Consider the following 17,888-nt stretch of genomic DNA (forward strand, 5'->3'; position numbering starts at 1 on the left):
CTGCTACAGTAGGAAATCAGTCTGCTTGCCATTTTTTTTTTTTCCTGTTCAGAACAAGAATAAAGCATAATAAGGCCCATAATGATTCTTGATAGCAATTATTTATGGGCACAGATTTTACTCACTGACAGCGCTAAAGTTTACCCAATAAACTAGTGATTTGTAACTGACATTTACAGGTCTGCAGATCTTTAAAAAATTTTTTTTATTGCGATGCATTTAACATACCACAATTCACCCTTGAAAAGTGTACAGTGTGCCTTGTTTTTTAGTGTATTCACAGACTGTGCAACCAGTACCACTGTCGAATTCTGGAAGACTTTTTAATTGTTTGCTGTTTTATTTTGATATGACAATTTGATTCTGGTTTCCTTCTTGATAAAACTTAGGGGAAAACAGCTTTTTAATTTAGTGTGTAAAATTTGAAACTGAGTTACTTGCCTGAAATAATAAGGAGCATTGAAGTCAGAATTACATTTCCAAATTGAGCCTCTGAAGTTCCTAGCTGAGTTTTCTGCTTGTGTTTCATCATTTGCTGTTCTTTGGCACATGTCTTAAGTTCTTCTTACTTGATTCACAATTAATGGTAAAAATTAATTTATAATTGTAACTCTTACAGTTAATTGTGATCAGCTTTTTTTTTTTTAATTTTTTTTTCAACGTTTATTTATTTTTGGGACAGAGAGAGACAGAGCATGAACGGGGGAGGGGCAGAGAGAGAGGGAGACACAGAATCGGAAACAGGCTCCAGGCTCTGAGCCATCAGCCCAGAGCCCGACGCGGGGCTCGAACTCACGGACCGCGAGATGGTGACCTGGCTGAAGTCGGACGCTTAACCGACTGCGCCACCCAGGCGCCCCTATTGTGATCAGCTTTAAGTAATTAGCTGTTGGTCTGTGCTTGTAAACATTTCTGTGTAATTAGCTTTGTTTGCAGTGGCATCATCAGATGTTATTTCACAAAGACAGTACAGTATTTTGTCTGGCTCGAGTAAACAAATACTTTCTTACTACCAAAGAAGCAACAACGTCAGAGGGGAATAAAAACCAAGCAGGTTCTCTGCTTGCTCTGTATTTGCTCCCTTAAAATACTTTTGATGCTCATTTATTTTTGTTCCATCAGTTCATTGAGTGCTTGTCTTGTGTAAGTTATTTCCTGACCAAACTCCTGTAAGAGGAGAAGTTAAAGGGGTCCTAGGTGCATATAATGGTGTGGTTTACACTGGTTGTGTACGTTATGCCACTTGTTTACATTTTGTGATTTCAGGAGAAATAAAATTAGATATACCATAGTAGAGAGAAAGAAATCTATCCAGTTCCATTTATTTAGTCAGCAAATATGTATTGAATATCTATGCTTGTGCCAAGCACTGTTCAGGTACTTGGAATATATCAGTGAATAAACAGGCATTGATAAGATGTCTGCCCTGAGGCTTATATTCTCTCATACGGGGGAGATGGGTCAGAAAGAGAAAACGTAAGAACGAATTAAGCAGATTATATAGCATGATAGATTTTTCAGTGCTGTGGGAAAACAATAAAAGGAGAGATTGGGACGGGCAGATTCTAAATTTGAATGGGACAGTCAGGGTAACCTCATTGAGATGACATTTGAACAGAGACTTAGAAGAGTTGAGTGTTTCCAAATGTCTGGGGAATAGAGCATTCCAGGCTCTGACTGCAAAGGGGGAGTAGGAAAATGAGGTGCTAGTAACTGGTGGAGAAAGTGAGGTCAGGGGATTTTTCTTTTTAAAATGTTTGTTAATTTATTTATTGTTGAGAGAGAGAGAGAGAGCGAGCAAGCACAAGTGGGGGAGGGACAAAGAGAGAGGGAGACAATCCCAAGCAGGATCCAGACTCTGAGCTCCGAGATGTTAGTGCAGAGCCCAGCTGGGGACTCAGACCCACGAGCTGTGAGATCATGACCTGAGCCCAAGTCTGCTGCTTAACCGAATGAGCCACCAAGGTGCCGCAGGGGATTTTTTTTTTTTTTTTTAAGTGGGAGAAATAAAGCATGTTAGTGCAAATAAGGGTATGCTGATAGGACTCAATATAGCAGAGGCAGAAAAGTTGACACAGGAGAGAGAAACAAGCATTGTGGGAACAAAGTCTTCATTTGGGGAGTCGAGGGGGAAGAAATCTAGTCCATGAATGGGAAATGGTTTTAGAGTGGAACTTGGACATTTAGTATGTAAAGCGGATAGGTATTTTATGTAGGCAGCCCTTTTTTATATATATACATACATCTATATATATATATAGATGTATGTATATATATGTAACTTTCTCATGTCTGAAGCCTTCATTCTTGTTAAGTCTTAAGAAACAAATGAGAATTTTCATAAAGATGCAGATGACTTGTTAGGCAAATAAAGCCCGGTTTTCTCTCTCTGTTTTACAGATGTGATCTATGTTATCTGTGATACTGGGACTTTCTGTCTTGCTAATGATAATGTCTTAAAGGGTGTCTATTAAATCCTAGCTGAATAAGTTTTTTATAACTGCTTTGAAAAAGCAGTGATTATGGTTTTAAGGTTGGTTGTGTTCTACAGCCATTAGAAAGTGGAGAGAGAAAAGTCATTGCCCTTGAGAAACACTTGTAATCAAGTAGAACTCAGACTTGGGAAGTCTGTCATGACTGCCGGAAGCTGTGTGTCTATTTTTAAGGTTTTATGCTTTGCTAATACCAAGCTGTATTGGTTTTTCCTACCTTCTGTTACTTTCTGAGTAGCAGTTAAATTACTATAAGTGTCATTTGAAGTACCCTGGTTCTCAGCAGCAAACTTGGAAAATTTGCTTTGTTTCTGCCAGAAGAAAAGTTTTAAGTTACTTGATCATTGAAATCAAATAGTGATATTTCCCATATTGTTCTAAAATGTTTAATCTTATTACAATAGTTTTTTTTTGGATTTTTAAAAAATATTTACGTTGAAGTGTATAAATATAAAGGAGTGACATTTATATTTCCATCCCTTTGGAAAGGCATCGAGACAAATTTAGAATATATTCGATTTATGCCAGTCAACCAAATAGATAAATCATGTTTAAGGTTTTAAAATGATTTTTCAACTTACATTTTTTGTCCGTGAACTTGGTCATTGCTGAGTATCTCAAAAATGTTTTCATCCCCGTAGGTAATCAATATTCGCCATTATTCAATTTTATTTTATAAAAAGAACATACATTGCAATGGTTTATTTATTTCTTTTTTTAAAACCTTTAAACATTTCTTTTAAACTTTTTTTTTCTATTTTAGAGAGTGAAAGCAAGCAGGGGAGAGGGGCAGAGAGAGACAGAGAGAATCTTAAGCATACACCACACTCAGCACTGAGACTGACATGGGGCTTGATCCCATGACCCTGGGATCATGACCTGAGCTGAAATCAAGAGTTGGACGCTCAACTGACTGAGCCACCCAGGAGTCCCTGTGTATTCATTTCTTAGTGTCTTTACTTACTCTGAGCATTTTGAGCCGTCATTGTCATAATCTTTATTTTCTTTAACACTGATTGTGGGCTTTCTTAGAACCAGATTCAAAGGTAGAATTTTTGTTTGTTTTGTGTGATTTTTTTTTTCTTTTTTAGTTTTCATTTCTACTATACTTTTGTATAACATCACGTGGGTAGTTTTAGATAGTCTCTTTTTCTGTGGACAGGTAACTTCTTTCTAATTTACTAGTCCAACATACAGTGTAAACTGAAAGGAATTTTAATATAATACAAAATAACAACATTATACAAAAAAACAACAAAATAACAGTATTATACATTTTGTCAGTGCTTAGTTTGTGTATATTTGATATTAAGGATAGCAATGCTGATCTCTTAGCAGATTGTCTTCTCCACCACCCTAACCTCCCCATAAATAAAAATCTTTTTCTCTTTTTAAAATTATCTTTGTACTAGGAGTATACAATTTAATATCTTGGGAACTCCCAACTCTTTTGAGAGTAGCATCTACTGTATTTTTTTTTGTAGTATTGGGATGTTTCATATAGGGCCTTAAGCTTTTTGAGTATTGTGTTCTTTCCAAGAGATTTTTAGGAAAATGATGTGCTTTCTTTTCATGATAACCCTTTTTATTATTCTTCAGAAATTTAGAAAATTATATAAAAATTTAAATTTGCCATTCTGTAGGTTTTTGAAAATGGGATAAGATTTCTGGAATACCTGTATTTATCAGTTTGGTATGCTCATTCTCTGTGAAGATAAATGGAAATATCTTTTTTTTTTTTTTTTCCTAGACCAGAGGAAGAGTCTTCTTCATCCTCCAGTGATGAAGATGAGGATGATAGGAAACAGATTGATGAGCTACTAGGAAAAGTTGTATGTGTAGATTACGTTAGTTTGGATAAAAAGAAAGCACTGTGGTTTCCTGCATTGGTGAGTAACTTCAGTATTAAAGAGTTTAACTTTCAACTATTTAAGTTCATGAAGAGGACAACTGATAATCTTACTAGTATTTTTCACAAGTACAAAGTGGGGAAATGGTTTTAGCATCATTTAGTTTACACAAATATTACTTTCAAAATTGTCTTTGAGTACCAAGAACTCTTGAAGTCATCCAAGAAAGGCCAAATTTTGGTAATTTTAGAGGCTAGGTATATGAGAGTTCATTATACTTCTCTTTCTATTTTGGGTAGAAAAGTCATAATGCAAATTTTTACAACTCCTAAATTCATCATGCAGAAGATTGCAGAAGAGGAGACTTTCTTTTTCTACTGTTAACTAAAATGATGTCTGTCTATCCTCCTTTTCAGTGAACATGTTTTATATTCTTTATCCTGAGCTCCGTTCAGTGTTTTGCACAAAATAATTGCCCAGTAAATGCCCGTTCTTTCAGTTAAAACTTAACATTGTATTTTATAATTAAAACTAAAGAGGGTAATTATTTGTTTTAATAAATATAAATGCTTTATGATACCTTTGTACCTTTGCATATATCCATCTGTCCATCCAGTATTTATTGGATGCCTGTTGTATGCAGGGACTGTGCTAAGACCTTTACAGGGACTATGAGGCAGGTATTATTATTTATCACTTAGTGATAAGGAAACTGAGTATTGGAAAGTCGAAGTAAGTTGGGTAATAAACTGAAAACTTAAGTGTCAACGTATGAGATCATTGCTTTTTTCCTTAAGCACTAAGATTTCTTTGTAAGAATTTCTTTTGAAAACATTTTTTTTTTTAATGTTTAATTATTTATTTTGAGAGAGGGGTGGAGGAGTGGAGAGAGAGGGAGAAAGAATCCCAAGCAGGCCTCACCCTGTCAGTGGAGAGCCCAACACAGGGCTTTATCTTAGGAACAGTGAGATCATGACCTGAGCCAAAAATCAAGAATTGGTTGCTTAACCAACTGAACCATACAAGTGCCCCTGAAAACATGTTTTGTTTTGTTTTTTAATGTTTGTTTGTTTGTTTCTGAGAGAGCATGTGCATGCACGAACTGGGGAGGGGCAAGGAGAGGAGAGAAAGAATCCCAAGCAGGCTCCATGCTGTCAGCGCAGAGCCAGTAACGGGGCTTCGATCCCACAGACGGTGAGATCATGACCTGAGCCGAAAATCAAGAGTTGGACGCTTAACCAACTAAGCCACCCAGGCACCCACAGCCCAGGCTGTGCTAACAACTCAGAGCCTGGAGCCTGCTTTGGATTCTGTGTCTCCCTCTCTCTTTGCCCCTCGCCTGCTCATGCTCTGTCTCTCTCAAAAATAAATAAACTTTAAAAAAAAAAAGGTCTCTGTGTCTTTTTCTAAAACAACAGGAATATTAATTTTTTCACTGTTAGTATATTCAGTATTATGATTCTCTCACCATAATTTCTGAATAGTTTTCTTGATGATGGGAAAAATATTTAAGGATTTATGATGTTGAATTGTCAGTAATCTGCTTAGGAACCATCTCATTATCATTTAAAGAATCTTAGAATTATTCATATATGTAATCCTTCCCCCCAAAGTGAGATCTTTTGGACAGTGATGAGTACTTTTTGTCAACTAGGGTGTAAACTTGTGTTCTAAATCAAACAATCTTGACATAATAACATAAATAGTATTTGGGTTTCAATTTTTAAAATTAGTTTTTATAAATTGAGTAAATTTTACGAGTGTTTAGTAACATCCTGCTAGGAAACAGTCGTGTACTCCCAGGACCTGTGAGCAACCTCCATGGGTTTAGCATCTCCCCTGACCAGGCACTGTGCTGAGCTTGTCAGTATAAACAGTCTCCTTTATTCCTGAGACTGAAGATAAGTGGTATTTACCCCCATTTTAAGAGAAGGAAATCTTAGCTTCCATGACTCATGCAGTTGTCTTTTTCAGTTTCCTTCATGGTTTCTCCTCTAACCAACCTTGAAATGTTGCTGTTCAAGGTTCAGAATATATCACTCTGTATTCTCTTTTGGGTGATCTCATCCCCTTTTATAGCATTGGTTGCAGAGTTAACAAACTGAAATGCCTTAGGGACCAAGAAAAGAACATACATGGGTGAACAGGATGAAATACGGATTATCATTCCTGTGGCAGAATGGAAAGTGATCCCACTTACACACCACCAGCAGCATCGGCCAAAGCTATCATATGTGTAATTTTTGAAACCTATGAGAAAGTGTGATTCCTTCAATAGCTCAGTTGGTCAAGTGGAGGACTGCAAAAACCATGAGGAAAAAAAGGTAGATTTTATTCATAGTTTTAGACCTAAGTTTGAGACCCTTAGTATTTAGGCTGTTGACTCCCAAGTTTATATCACAGTTCAGACCTCCATTGTGAGCTCTAGACTTGGGTATCTCTCTATTTAGTATCTCCATTTGGATGTCTTTCAGCCACCTCAAAACTTAATAAATTTAAAACTAAATGTATTCTCTCCTCCCTTCTTCCGAAACTTGGCCCTTCTCCATTGTTTCCTCTCACAGTGAATGACATCATTTGCACAAGACAGAAACCTGAGCATCCCTCTGCTTGCTCATCTCTTCACTTCCCTAATTATCTCTCCTAGTTCTCTTTTCTTTAATTTGCCATTGCCACCACTCTGCAGCCAAGTCACCACCTCTCACCTGGATGTTTTAATTCCATTTTAATAAATAAATAAAAATAATTGTAACTTAATTTTATTTTTATTCTTTTTTTAATGTTTATTTTTGACAGAGAGACAGAGCACGAGCGAGCATGAGTGGGGGAGGGGCAGAGAGACGGGGAGCCACAGGATCTGAAACGGGCTCCAGGCTCTGAGCTGTCAGCACGGAGCCTGACACAAGGCTCGAACTCATGGACAGTTGAGATCATGACCTGAGCTGAAGTCAGACACTCAACCGACTGAGCCACCCAGGCGCCCCTATTCTTTTTTTTAAAGTTGGATTTATTTAAATAATCTCTGTGTCCCACATGAGGCTTGAACTCAGAACCCCGAGATCAAAACTCACTTGCTCCTCTGACTGAGCCAGCCAGGCACCGCCTAAGTAATTCTTTAAAAGGCAAAGCAGTTACAACATTATCCTTCCTCAGAGCCTTTCCTTAAAGATTTTAGATTTTATTCTAAGAATTAACCAGAAAATCTGAACCCTTTTCATCTCTCTTAATCACTCCAGGCAGAAAGTTAGCCACACTGCCCTTTTGCTCTCTGGAACAGGGTTCCACTGCTTCCTGTCTCTGACGCTTCCTGTGATTAGTTTCCTCTGCTTGCAGTGCACCCCTTTGCTGCATATACATGCGTACGTGTACATCCCATGTCAAGCCACCTCCTACTCAGGCTTGAAAGCTGAGCTTAAATGTTGTGCCTTCAAGGAAGCGGTCCTGTGGGGTGCCTGGGTGGCTCAGTCGGTTAAGCGTCTGACTTCGGCTCAGGTCACGATCTTGGAGTTTGTAGGTTTGAGTCCCACATCAGGCTCTGTACTGACAGCTCAGAGCCTAGAGCCTGCTTTGGATTCTGTGTCTCCCTTTCTTTCTGCCCCTCCTCTACTCACTCGCTCTCTCTCAAAAATAGATAAACATTAAAAAAAATTAAAAAAAAAAGTGGTCCCTGATTACCTAGATAAGGACTTAACACAATAGCAGTTAAATCAGTGTGTACTCTCTTACTTAGTGCTTGTCTTCCCAACTAGAGTACAAGCTCCGTGTAGGGAGGAGCGGTGACTGTCTGGGCTTCTGTGTTCTCTGGCATCTAGTACAGTACCCTGATGTGGTAGTTAGTATCTATAGCATGATTAGACCAAATATTAAGTATTTACTTCAGAAATTTTTTACATTTATTTTGGGGGAGAGGGAGGGAGAGAGAATCCCAAGCTGGCTCTGCGCTGACAGCACAGAGCCCAACACAGGGTTCAAACTCACAAACTGCGGGATCATTGCTATGAACTGAAACCAGGAGTCGGACGCTTAACCAACTGAGCGACCCATGGCAGGCGTCCCTACTGGAGGACTTTTTTGAAATGACAAGGAAGTTTCCTTGGATGCTAATACATAGAGCAGACTTTTTTCTTTTTTTTAAAATGTTTTAATGTTTATTTATGTTCAAATGAGAGGCAGAGTGCAAATGGGTGAGGGGCAGAGAGAGAAGGAAACACAGAATCCGAAGCAGGCTCCAGGCTCCTAGCGGTCAGCACAGGGCCTGACGTGGGGCTCGAACTTGCGAACTGTGAGATCATGACCTGAGCCGAAGTCAGACGTTCAACCAACTGAGCCACCCAGCCGCCCCATGTAGCAGACTTTCATCAGTGAGTTTATTCACAGTGTCGTCAGTATTTAAGGAATGCCTGGTGCACTGCAGTTGCTGTTACGGAAAATGTGAACTAACTTTTTAAAGACGAAATTAGAACTCACCTGTTTCTAGATCCTTTCTGACCTGTGGTGAGAATAAATGGCCTTTATGTACCATTGTCATTTTTCAGAGCTAATGAGACTGTCCTTAAAACAAACCTGTCATACTTATTTAGCCCATTTTTCATTGTTCCTGGTATACATAGTGGGCTGTCTTGGAATTAAAATACTAAAAGTTTATAGGCGTCTTGCATTAGCCTTTAGGAAGGAATGTTTGAACCTCACTTTAAATAGCAGCTGAGGTGACTCCAACTAAAGTAAATCTTCTTCTGTTAGTAATAAATCTTATGTAGCCTCCAGAAAGGTATCTTCTTTATAACATTTACTTTTTAGAGTGGGTAGCATTGGGAAGAAATTTTAGTGCCTGTTATGTATATTTAAATGTAAGTAATAAGTGGAACTCATCTCTACCTTTTTTAAGTTAGAGACTGCTCTGATACTTGCTCCCATTTTGGTTTCTGTTCTCCTAGCCATGCTGCAGACCCTCTGGCTTTAGCTCTTTGTTCCACCCCAGCCTCCCCTTTCATTCCAGTGTTCTGTTTCTAACTAGACCTTGGTCCACAGCTTCAGTTGAGCCATGGCCACGCTTCTGGTTTCAACACCAAGCCAGTGCCAGAAACGATGTGGGGAATCAAGAAAGCTGGAAGGATATAGGATGTAAATTTAAAATCACTTGTGTGTATTTTCATGTGTGTGTACCTGTTTACCCTACAAACTAAAATTCGTTTTTAAGCTTTAAGCTGAAACTATCTTTTATTTAAAAAAAAATTTTTTTTTAATGTTTATTTTTGAGAGAGAGAGAGTGAGAGCCCAAGAGAGGGAGACAGAATCTGAAGCAGGCTCTAGGCTCTGGGCTGTCAGCACAGAGCCTGAGGTGGGGCTTGAACTCACGAACCAGGAGATCATGACCTGAGCTGAAGTCAGACACTTAACCGACTGAGCCACCCAGGCGCCCCTGAAACTGTCTTTTAAAAGGATTTTAATAATTGATACATAACTGTAAATGTGCTTTTAGTTTTAATAGTTTACACTTTTTTGTTTTTTAAAGGTGGTTTGTCCTGATTGTAGTGATGAAATTGCTGTGAAAAAAGACAATATTCTTGTTCGATCTTTCAAAGATGGCAAATTGTAAGTATAATTCACTGGAGGTTAAAAATATGCTGTTTTTCCAAGTTAGGATAGTAAATGATAATAAATTAATTATTTCCAATGACCTCATGCTTTTACTTTTCATCATACAGAATGTTTGGAAGTGTGATCGTTTTTCACATTATCATTTAAGTGGTCTTACAGTATGCCTTACTTGTTTATTTTGTTTTTTTCTAAACTCCCAGAGTTTGTCAGTATTTGCCTGTATAGTATAATAGCTGGTGATTTGTTCAGGCACATTTAGATATATCTATTGTATCTAATATTTGATCGCTATATTTATTGATGTCTTTACTATTCTGGAATATTTAATTGGGCCCTAATATTTTTAGTTCTAATGGTTATACTGATACCTGTTGTGTAACATTCAACTTGTATAGTAGCCTGTGGATTAAAATGGGTTACTGCAAATGTATTAAGTATTCAAGTGATTTTTCATATAGAGCCTTTCTGGAACTGAGTTATGAATTTCTGTGTTTTTTTTTTCCCCCTTTAAGAATTATGTGACTAGAAAAGTCACGTATTTTATACTTGGCCTTATTCTGTGTTTATACCTTAAAAGGATCATCACATTTTAAGATTGGTGTTTGGGTTTTCAGGTTCTAGAAAGTGATTTTTAAAAACAATTTATGAAATCCACTTTAACAAAATGGAGATAATCAGGAATTTGAATATTAAAATTGAATACTGGTTCACTGGTATTAGGAAATTATTGTTAGCTTTTAAATGTGTAGTAATGGTATTGCTTATGATTTAAAAAAAATTTTTTTTTAATGTTTATTTATTTTTGAGAGAGACAGAGACAGAATGCGAGTGGGTTGGGGCGGAGAGAGAGGGAGACACAGAATCCAAAGCAGGCTCCAGGCTCTGAGCTGTCAGCACAGAGCCTGACACGGGGCTCGAACTCACTAGCTGTGAGATCATGACCTGAGCCGAAGTCGGATGCTCAATGGACTGAGCCACGCAGGCGCCCCTGTTTATGATTTTGAAAAAGAATTTTCTTTTAAAACTCAGGTGAAGTATATCACAAATCAAATTATATAATATCTCAAATTTCCTTCAAAGTAATCCACATGGGGTGGGAGGAAGTAGGTAGGGGTATAAGTGAAAGTGACTGACTTTATGATTATTGTAGTTGGAGAATGGGTATATGGTGTTTCATTGCACTGTTTTATTCTCTTTTGTATGTATTTGAAATTTTTTGAATAAAAATTAAAAATTGGCTGGCTGACAAATGTATTTGGAATAGTTTTCTGGCATTTGTAGATTGATACAGACCAAATGCAGAAGAGCTGAATGATACTGAAGGATGATTTATTATTGTAAAATAGGAGATGAATGTGATACATATGATAGAAATTTTTCCAGTTGCTTACATCTGACTCCCTCCCTCCTTATGATTGGGGAGTTCCATAAAAGACTAAGTTATATATTAGAAGTTTGCTTGTGAGCCTAGAATCCAGCTTAAAAACAGTTCTTAGAAGAACATTTATAGTATAAACAAGTACATTTTCTTCCAGTCTTAAATTCAGTAATTTCTTGTGATTATTCCAAGACAAAGGCAAATTCTTACTATTTGACTTCTTTTTTTATTGGATTGATCCTGCCATCAAAGTATTTTCATTTACTATTATTTTCATTAGCCTCCCTGTTTTCAGTGTTACATTTAGCCAGGGACTCCTGATATTTGAGAATATCTTGTTTGAAAAACACCTCTCGGGGCGCCTGGGTGGCTCGGTCGGTTAAGCATACGACTTTGGCTCAGGTCATGATCTCACGGTCCGTAAGTTCGAGCCCCGTGTCAGGCTCTGTGCTGACCGCTCAGAGCCTGGAGCCTGTTTCAGATTCTGTGTCTCCCTCTCTCTCTGCCCCTCCCCTGTTCATGCTCTGTCTCTCTCTGTCTTAAAAATAAATAAACGTTAAAAAAATTAAAAAAAAAAAAAAAAGAAAAACACCTCTCAAGGTGGGGTCCTTCTGTAGATGATGACCTATTTATTTCAACATTCTGCTTAGCATTTTATTTGGGACTTGCAGCACTGTGCAATCACTTTCATTGTAAATGTTAATGTTTTCATATTTTTAATATTTTTCTGTAGTGTGTAATTCAACTCTTAATTTCTGTTGTGTTTTTTGTGGCTTTTTTTTTCTTTAAAATTAAAAAAAAACTAATGTAGTACTTCAGTGCCAAGAAAGGATGTCCATGAAATTACTAGTGACTCTGCACCAAAGCCTGATGCGATATTAAAACAAGGTAAGGATAATCTTGGAATAGTTTATGGTTAACTTAACAACTGCTGAAGTGTTTTTGAAGATCAAACTTTCTTTTGCTCTTTAAAAAATGTATTTTGGGGGCATTTGGGTGGCTCAGTCAGTTAAGCATCTGACTTTGGCTTGGGTCATGATCTTGTGGTTCATGAGTTTGAGCCCTGCGTTGGGCTCTGCGCTGGCAGCTCAGAGCCTGGAGCCTGCTTTGGATTCTGTGCCTCCCCCTCACACACACACACACACACACACACACACACACACACACACACTCTCTCTCTCTCTCTCTCTCTCTGTCTCTCTCTCTTTCTCTCTCTCTCTCTGTCTCTCTCTCTTTCTCTCCCTCTCTCTCTCTCTTTTTCTCTCAAAAATCAATGAACATTAAAATAAACAAATAAATAAAATAAAAAATAATATTTTTTATAATCCTGTCTTTGAAGTTATAGTTGGTTCTGTGTGAATTATACTTTTGTAAACCTAGGTGTCTTTTGTTACTATAGGGTTTCTTTTTCTTTCTTAGCTTATAATCAGGGGCAGTAATCTAAAAGTGGCAAAGAACTATATTACCAGCTAATTACTATAGCCTTGCTTTTGCCTAGTAAATAAAATATTACTTCCTAAGGATGGTAGAAACAGAAGTCAAAAGTAGTTTTGATTTGGCATGTCTCATAGTGTAACAATAGTCATATTTTATTGAGGAATATATCATAATTGCATTTTTTGCTTGGTTTGTAGCTTTGTAAATAACTTTATTTTCCTTTCACCCATATTCATCAAATCTAATAGTATGCTATGTAGACTGGTTAAAAATCACCAAGAATTTGTGGCTTAGAGTTTATTTCCATGTATTATAAACTGAAAATAACTGTGTCTAGCTAATTTTAGTTTAAGCTGATTATTACTTTAATTTTAATTCAGGTTTAACTAGAAATGAAGCTAATGCATATTTATAGAATATCTTCAGCTATAACGTATGTTCATTACAGTGGCTTTGTGCTTGATATATGATGCTGATTCATAGTCATTTGTTGGACAAATGATCAGAAATGTACCAGTCTTAAAGTTGTTTTTACTAGGCATGTTTAGTTTTTGTGTAAAAGAAGAAAACTGTTCTTTGTTTGAACCTAAGTCCCCTTCAGTAGCAGCAGTTCGCCGTCTATAAAATGGGTGCCTGATGCTTCGGATGGTTGGGTTTGAAATGAGTTACTACAGTGCGCAGTGCCTGGCACGTAGCAGACACTTCACAGATGTCAGTGGTGTTAGCACCGTAGTTTTACTTTTTTTTTTTTAATCTTTTTTACTACTATTAGACAAATCAGTTGTCTTCATTTCTCCAGTTCACATAGTTTATGGTCCTCTTTCCAGCCTTTGATCAGGCACTTGAATTTCACAAAAGTAGAACGATTCCTGCTAACTGGAAGACTGAACTGAAAGAAGATAGTTCTAGCAGTGAAGCAGAGGAAGAAGAAGAGGAGGAAGATGATGAAAAAGAAAAGGAAGATAATAGCAGTGAAGAAGAGGTAATTAAAAATGGTTGATGTCTCCTAAAATTAGAAGTAACACTTCAGTTTCCTTTGTGAGTTAGGATTTGGCATAAAGTCGTCAATCACTTAAGTATTTTTAGTATTAGAGATATTTCATAATAAAACTGTGTTGTGATGTCCGCCATAACCAGGTAGTTTGCTTGCTTACTTAAAATAGAAATATAGTCTTGTGAAATTGAAAATACTAAATACAGTTATTTCGGTAATCTCAAAAATGTTTCTTAATGATGATGTGCTTTTTTTGGTTTATCAGATAATAAGGGAAATACACACCTAACGTAGCAAATCTCTACTTTCATGTGCTTTTTCATCATCCTGTGGACCACTGTCACCTGGTACAGTGTTTTCATCTGCATATTTTATTGAAATACCTAGAGAAGTATAAAATACATCTTCCATCTAGTATTAGAAGAATAGTCAGCAAAAAAGGATTAATACCTTTAATACCTCTTTGATTCAGAAAAACTTAAATAATTACGTCTAACACAGATGAGTGGCTAGTTCTAATCAGATCATAAATAAGTCATCTGTGAATTTGTATGGATCAAGTAGGTGAAGTTTTAGATTTTATTATAACTGGTACTTTAGATCTAGCAGTGATAAGTACCAACAAAAGCTGTCCATGGTATTACTAGTGACATTGTACCACTGTACTCTTGAGTGGTTTGTTGAACGATTTCATAAAAGTTACTGGTGAATGGTGTTTGTAGTGAAGGCTGTATATTTGACCTTGGAGTGAATGTTTTCAGGATACTAAGTAAGTTTATCTCAATATGTAATATTTTCGGTAAGTTCTGAAATTCTGCCATTTAATTGTAATAAACAACTATTCATGAAATAGGATTGTTTCAGAGTTTATGTTTTATGACCTAGTGATCTGTGATGACAATGTGTAGTATAAAAGTTTCTCAGCTTCAGTCTTCTCCCCCTCCCGCTTTTTGTTTAAAATGCTAAAATGAACCAGCAGTCCTTTGCTTCAAACTTTCCCAGTAGCTTCTTAGCACCTTAAAAGTCAAGCTTCACTTACAGAACTTCTTTTACAATCCAGTCCTGCCTTTTTACCACTTCTCTTGGTGTACCTTGCCATTTTGAACTTGATGCTGTGGCGATGTTAAATTACATACCTTGCCTCTTCCCAGCCTGTACACATACCAGTACCTCTGCCTACAGTGCTCTTGCCTTTCCTCCCCCAGTTAGCCTGGCAAACTCCCGTTCAGTTTCAGAACCCTACTAACACGATCCCTCTGTAAAGGGAAACCTGTGCAGCATCACCTCCCTCACCTCAGGGAAGTTAATCGCTCCACTTGCTTAATTCCCACCTTTCCTTGTGCATGTTTTTATCATTCACACACACGCACGCGCGCTTATTGTCAGTTTTCTCCCCTGTAAGCTCCTCAGGGGTTTGGTGTTCCCCGTGCTCCTACTCAGAGTGTCTCATAATGTATAACTTGTAAATATATCATGACCAATAAATATTAGTTACTAAAATTTTCTTGCTTAGATTTGTGTTTCAGAAATGTTTTGGTGAAAGCAAATCTGGTTTCCAGTTAATCATTTTCTTTTACGTTAAATACAAACTTCACTAAATTTTGGGGACAGGAATAAGTTTGGCAGTGTATGAAAGCCAAATATTGTATCAGGGGGCACTTAAGATCATATCTAGAAAATAGGTTTCCTTAGATTTGTATCTGACTGCCTTACTAAAACCCACCTTCTGTGGACCATGTTTAAACTGAGAAGTGTAGATTTTCACATAAAGAAATTAATAATTGTCATTTATTCTTCTCTGCTCAACTGGCAAACTTAAATAGTTTATCAACATGGATTTTTGTTTCTTGTTTTTACCTTGCCTTCCTTTGCTCTGCTAGCTTTTAAAATAAAGGGGCAGATGTCAAAACAATGGCATTAGACACATGATTTTTAAAGTAAAATGATATATTTCGGTTTATTTAGACTATCAGTTGAAAAGTATGGTCTGGAGGGTTACTGTCAGAAATACATTGGTTTCAGCCAGAGTAACTGCAGGTCCTAGGTGTACGTTTGGAATCACTTTCTTCACAGTTACTCCCGATCGTGTTCTCTAACGGCAGGCTCCATCTCTCACTTTTCTTTTATCTGAGTCAGCACCTAGCACAGTGCCTACGCTCGCTGGTGCTCGCTAAATGGTTTGTTGAATGGATGATAGTCACTGAATCGACGAGTTCCTCCATCTCACCTACTACCCTGCTCCTTGCAGGTCGCTTCAGGACCAGCTCCCTACTGCCACAGCCCCTGGCCACAGCAGCAAGAAGCTAGTCCCTCCCTTGTAATTGATAAATCGGGGAACTATTTTATTACTTGAAGATTTCCCTAAGTCTGAATCTTCAGGTATTGTAGATCAAGTTTGTTCCCCACTTTACTGATTTTGTTAGCTTGAAGTGCTGCACAGTGGGGCTGTATATCATGAAGGATACTTGGAGTTTCAGCTAATGGGACCCACACGTGTGTAGTTCTGGAGGAGCAACAAGATAGTCTGTTGTGATGTGAAACCCTGACCCAATTTAATATAAGTGAGAGTAAGTCTTCTTGAGCCTGTGGCCCTGACTTAAAGAGTAGATAGATCTCTGATATGGGAAAAAGCTCATGAACCATCTTGCTAGTCTTATTTCGTACTTCTTATATGAGAATTTACATTTGGGATTATCGCTGTTGAGATACCTTTTAGGGCATATTCCTTTGGAAAGCATAAAATGTCTAGACGTGCCTGGTTTTGAACATCTTAGTGTTAAGAAATAATTTTTACTTGGTAAAACGTCTTTGAAATATTTTAGTAAATGTTAGTCTTTGCTTTTAGTAGGAAATCTTGTATTATTACGATGTTTAATTGAGGAAAATAACATTCTATTCTTCTGTGACTAAAATTAGGAAGAAATAGAACCATTTCCAGAAGAAAGGGAGAACTTTCTTCAGCAGTTGTACAAATTTATGGAGGATAGAGGTGAGTTTTATTTTTAAATGTGCTACCTGTACAACAATAACCATGAATAAAAAAACCATGAAGAATTCTGTTCATTAAGCTTCATGTCACTAATAATCATGGCTGCCTTACTGCCTGCCAGCGTCACCAGCACCTGGCATAGTACTTGGCATATAGTACACGGGAGGAGGAATTTGACAGTATTTTGATGGATATTATGGCCATGGACCCATATGGCCTGCATTCTGTTCTGCCTATCTGCCCTCCATCCATGGGTTCCCAAAGAACTCTTACGACTAGGGAGCAGTAGCTGAATGGTAATCATAGTACCATTTTATTTGTACCTACATAGATTCCTCTAGTAAAAAGCCTTCCTCTCTAGAATCACTGTTGGATATACCTTGGATGTGTATGTTTGTGTGTGTTTGTGTATGTGTGCATGTGAGTGAGAGAATGAGCCAGAGAGACACCATACTCCCAAGTCTTCTTGTGACCCAACCACACAGAACGAAGCAGAGAATTAAACCATCCAGAGAGGGTCAGACATAGAGAAAGGTGGCAGAGTCTCAGGGTGAGCCTTGACTTAGTCTTTTGAATCTACCTGGTGGTGTTAAAGAAATACAAGAATCGAGGGAAAGAGGTATGGATGTTGACCTTTCGTTTTCGGTAGTGACCTCGTCCTCTGGTTAACTGTGGCTTTGTCACACTCTTGGTTATCTGCTGTTCAGAGTATAGTGTCTCCTTTCCTGGGAAGATGCCAGAAAGGGAGTAGGGAGAGGCAGAAAGCTTTCTAGCTTGAGGAGAAGGACAAAATGAATGAATAATATTTGGAAGTGCCACTGTACTTTGGGAGTTATTTGGGGGGGGGGGGAATTAATATTTTCTAAATCCTCATTTGTAATGTTGATAAGTAGAAGTTGGCTGTCTTTTGCTCTCGTAAGTGATAGTGGCTGCCATAATGTAGGTATCTTTATTGTTTGATATAAAATGTCCTTGCTTTCTGTATTATTTTTTTGTATGAACGAGGGTTGGCCTAAGAAGGTAGGTGATTTCTTAGGCTTTTGTATAAGGCAAATAAAAAAGTGAAGGGGTGCCTGGGTGGCTCCATTGGTTGAGTGTCTGATTCTTGATTTTGGCTCAGGTCGTGATCTCACAGTTGGTGAGATCTGGC

The 17,888-nt window shown here is 37.6% G+C and overlaps 1 protein-coding gene across 7 annotated transcripts in view; it reads left to right on the forward strand.

The window, feature by feature from the left end:
* The window catches only part of ARID4B (AT-rich interaction domain 4B), a 156,671-nt gene that overhangs the window by 87,581 nt on the left and 51,202 nt on the right, over positions 1–17,888 (forward strand). For all 7 annotated transcript variants that reach the window (XR_005787325.1, XM_040465020.1, XM_040465024.1 and 4 more), the window contains exons 8-12: positions 4,243–4,381; positions 9,855–9,934; positions 12,130–12,206; positions 13,583–13,737; positions 16,666–16,738. Coding sequence is in view for 6 of the 7 variants with exons in the window: in XM_040465020.1 (XP_040320954.1) it covers positions 4,243–4,381; positions 9,855–9,934; positions 12,130–12,206; positions 13,583–13,737; positions 16,666–16,738 (524 nt within the window). In the remaining variant the exon portion in view is untranslated. The remainder of the gene's footprint in view (positions 1–4,242; positions 4,382–9,854; positions 9,935–12,129; positions 12,207–13,582; positions 13,738–16,665; positions 16,739–17,888) is intronic.

Source organism: Herpailurus yagouaroundi, unplaced genomic scaffold (genome assembly GCF_014898765.1).
Source record: "Herpailurus yagouaroundi ecotype Mexico unplaced genomic scaffold, PumYag 530, whole genome shotgun sequence".
In the NCBI taxonomy this organism is placed as follows: domain Eukaryota; kingdom Metazoa; phylum Chordata; class Mammalia; order Carnivora; family Felidae; genus Herpailurus; species Herpailurus yagouaroundi.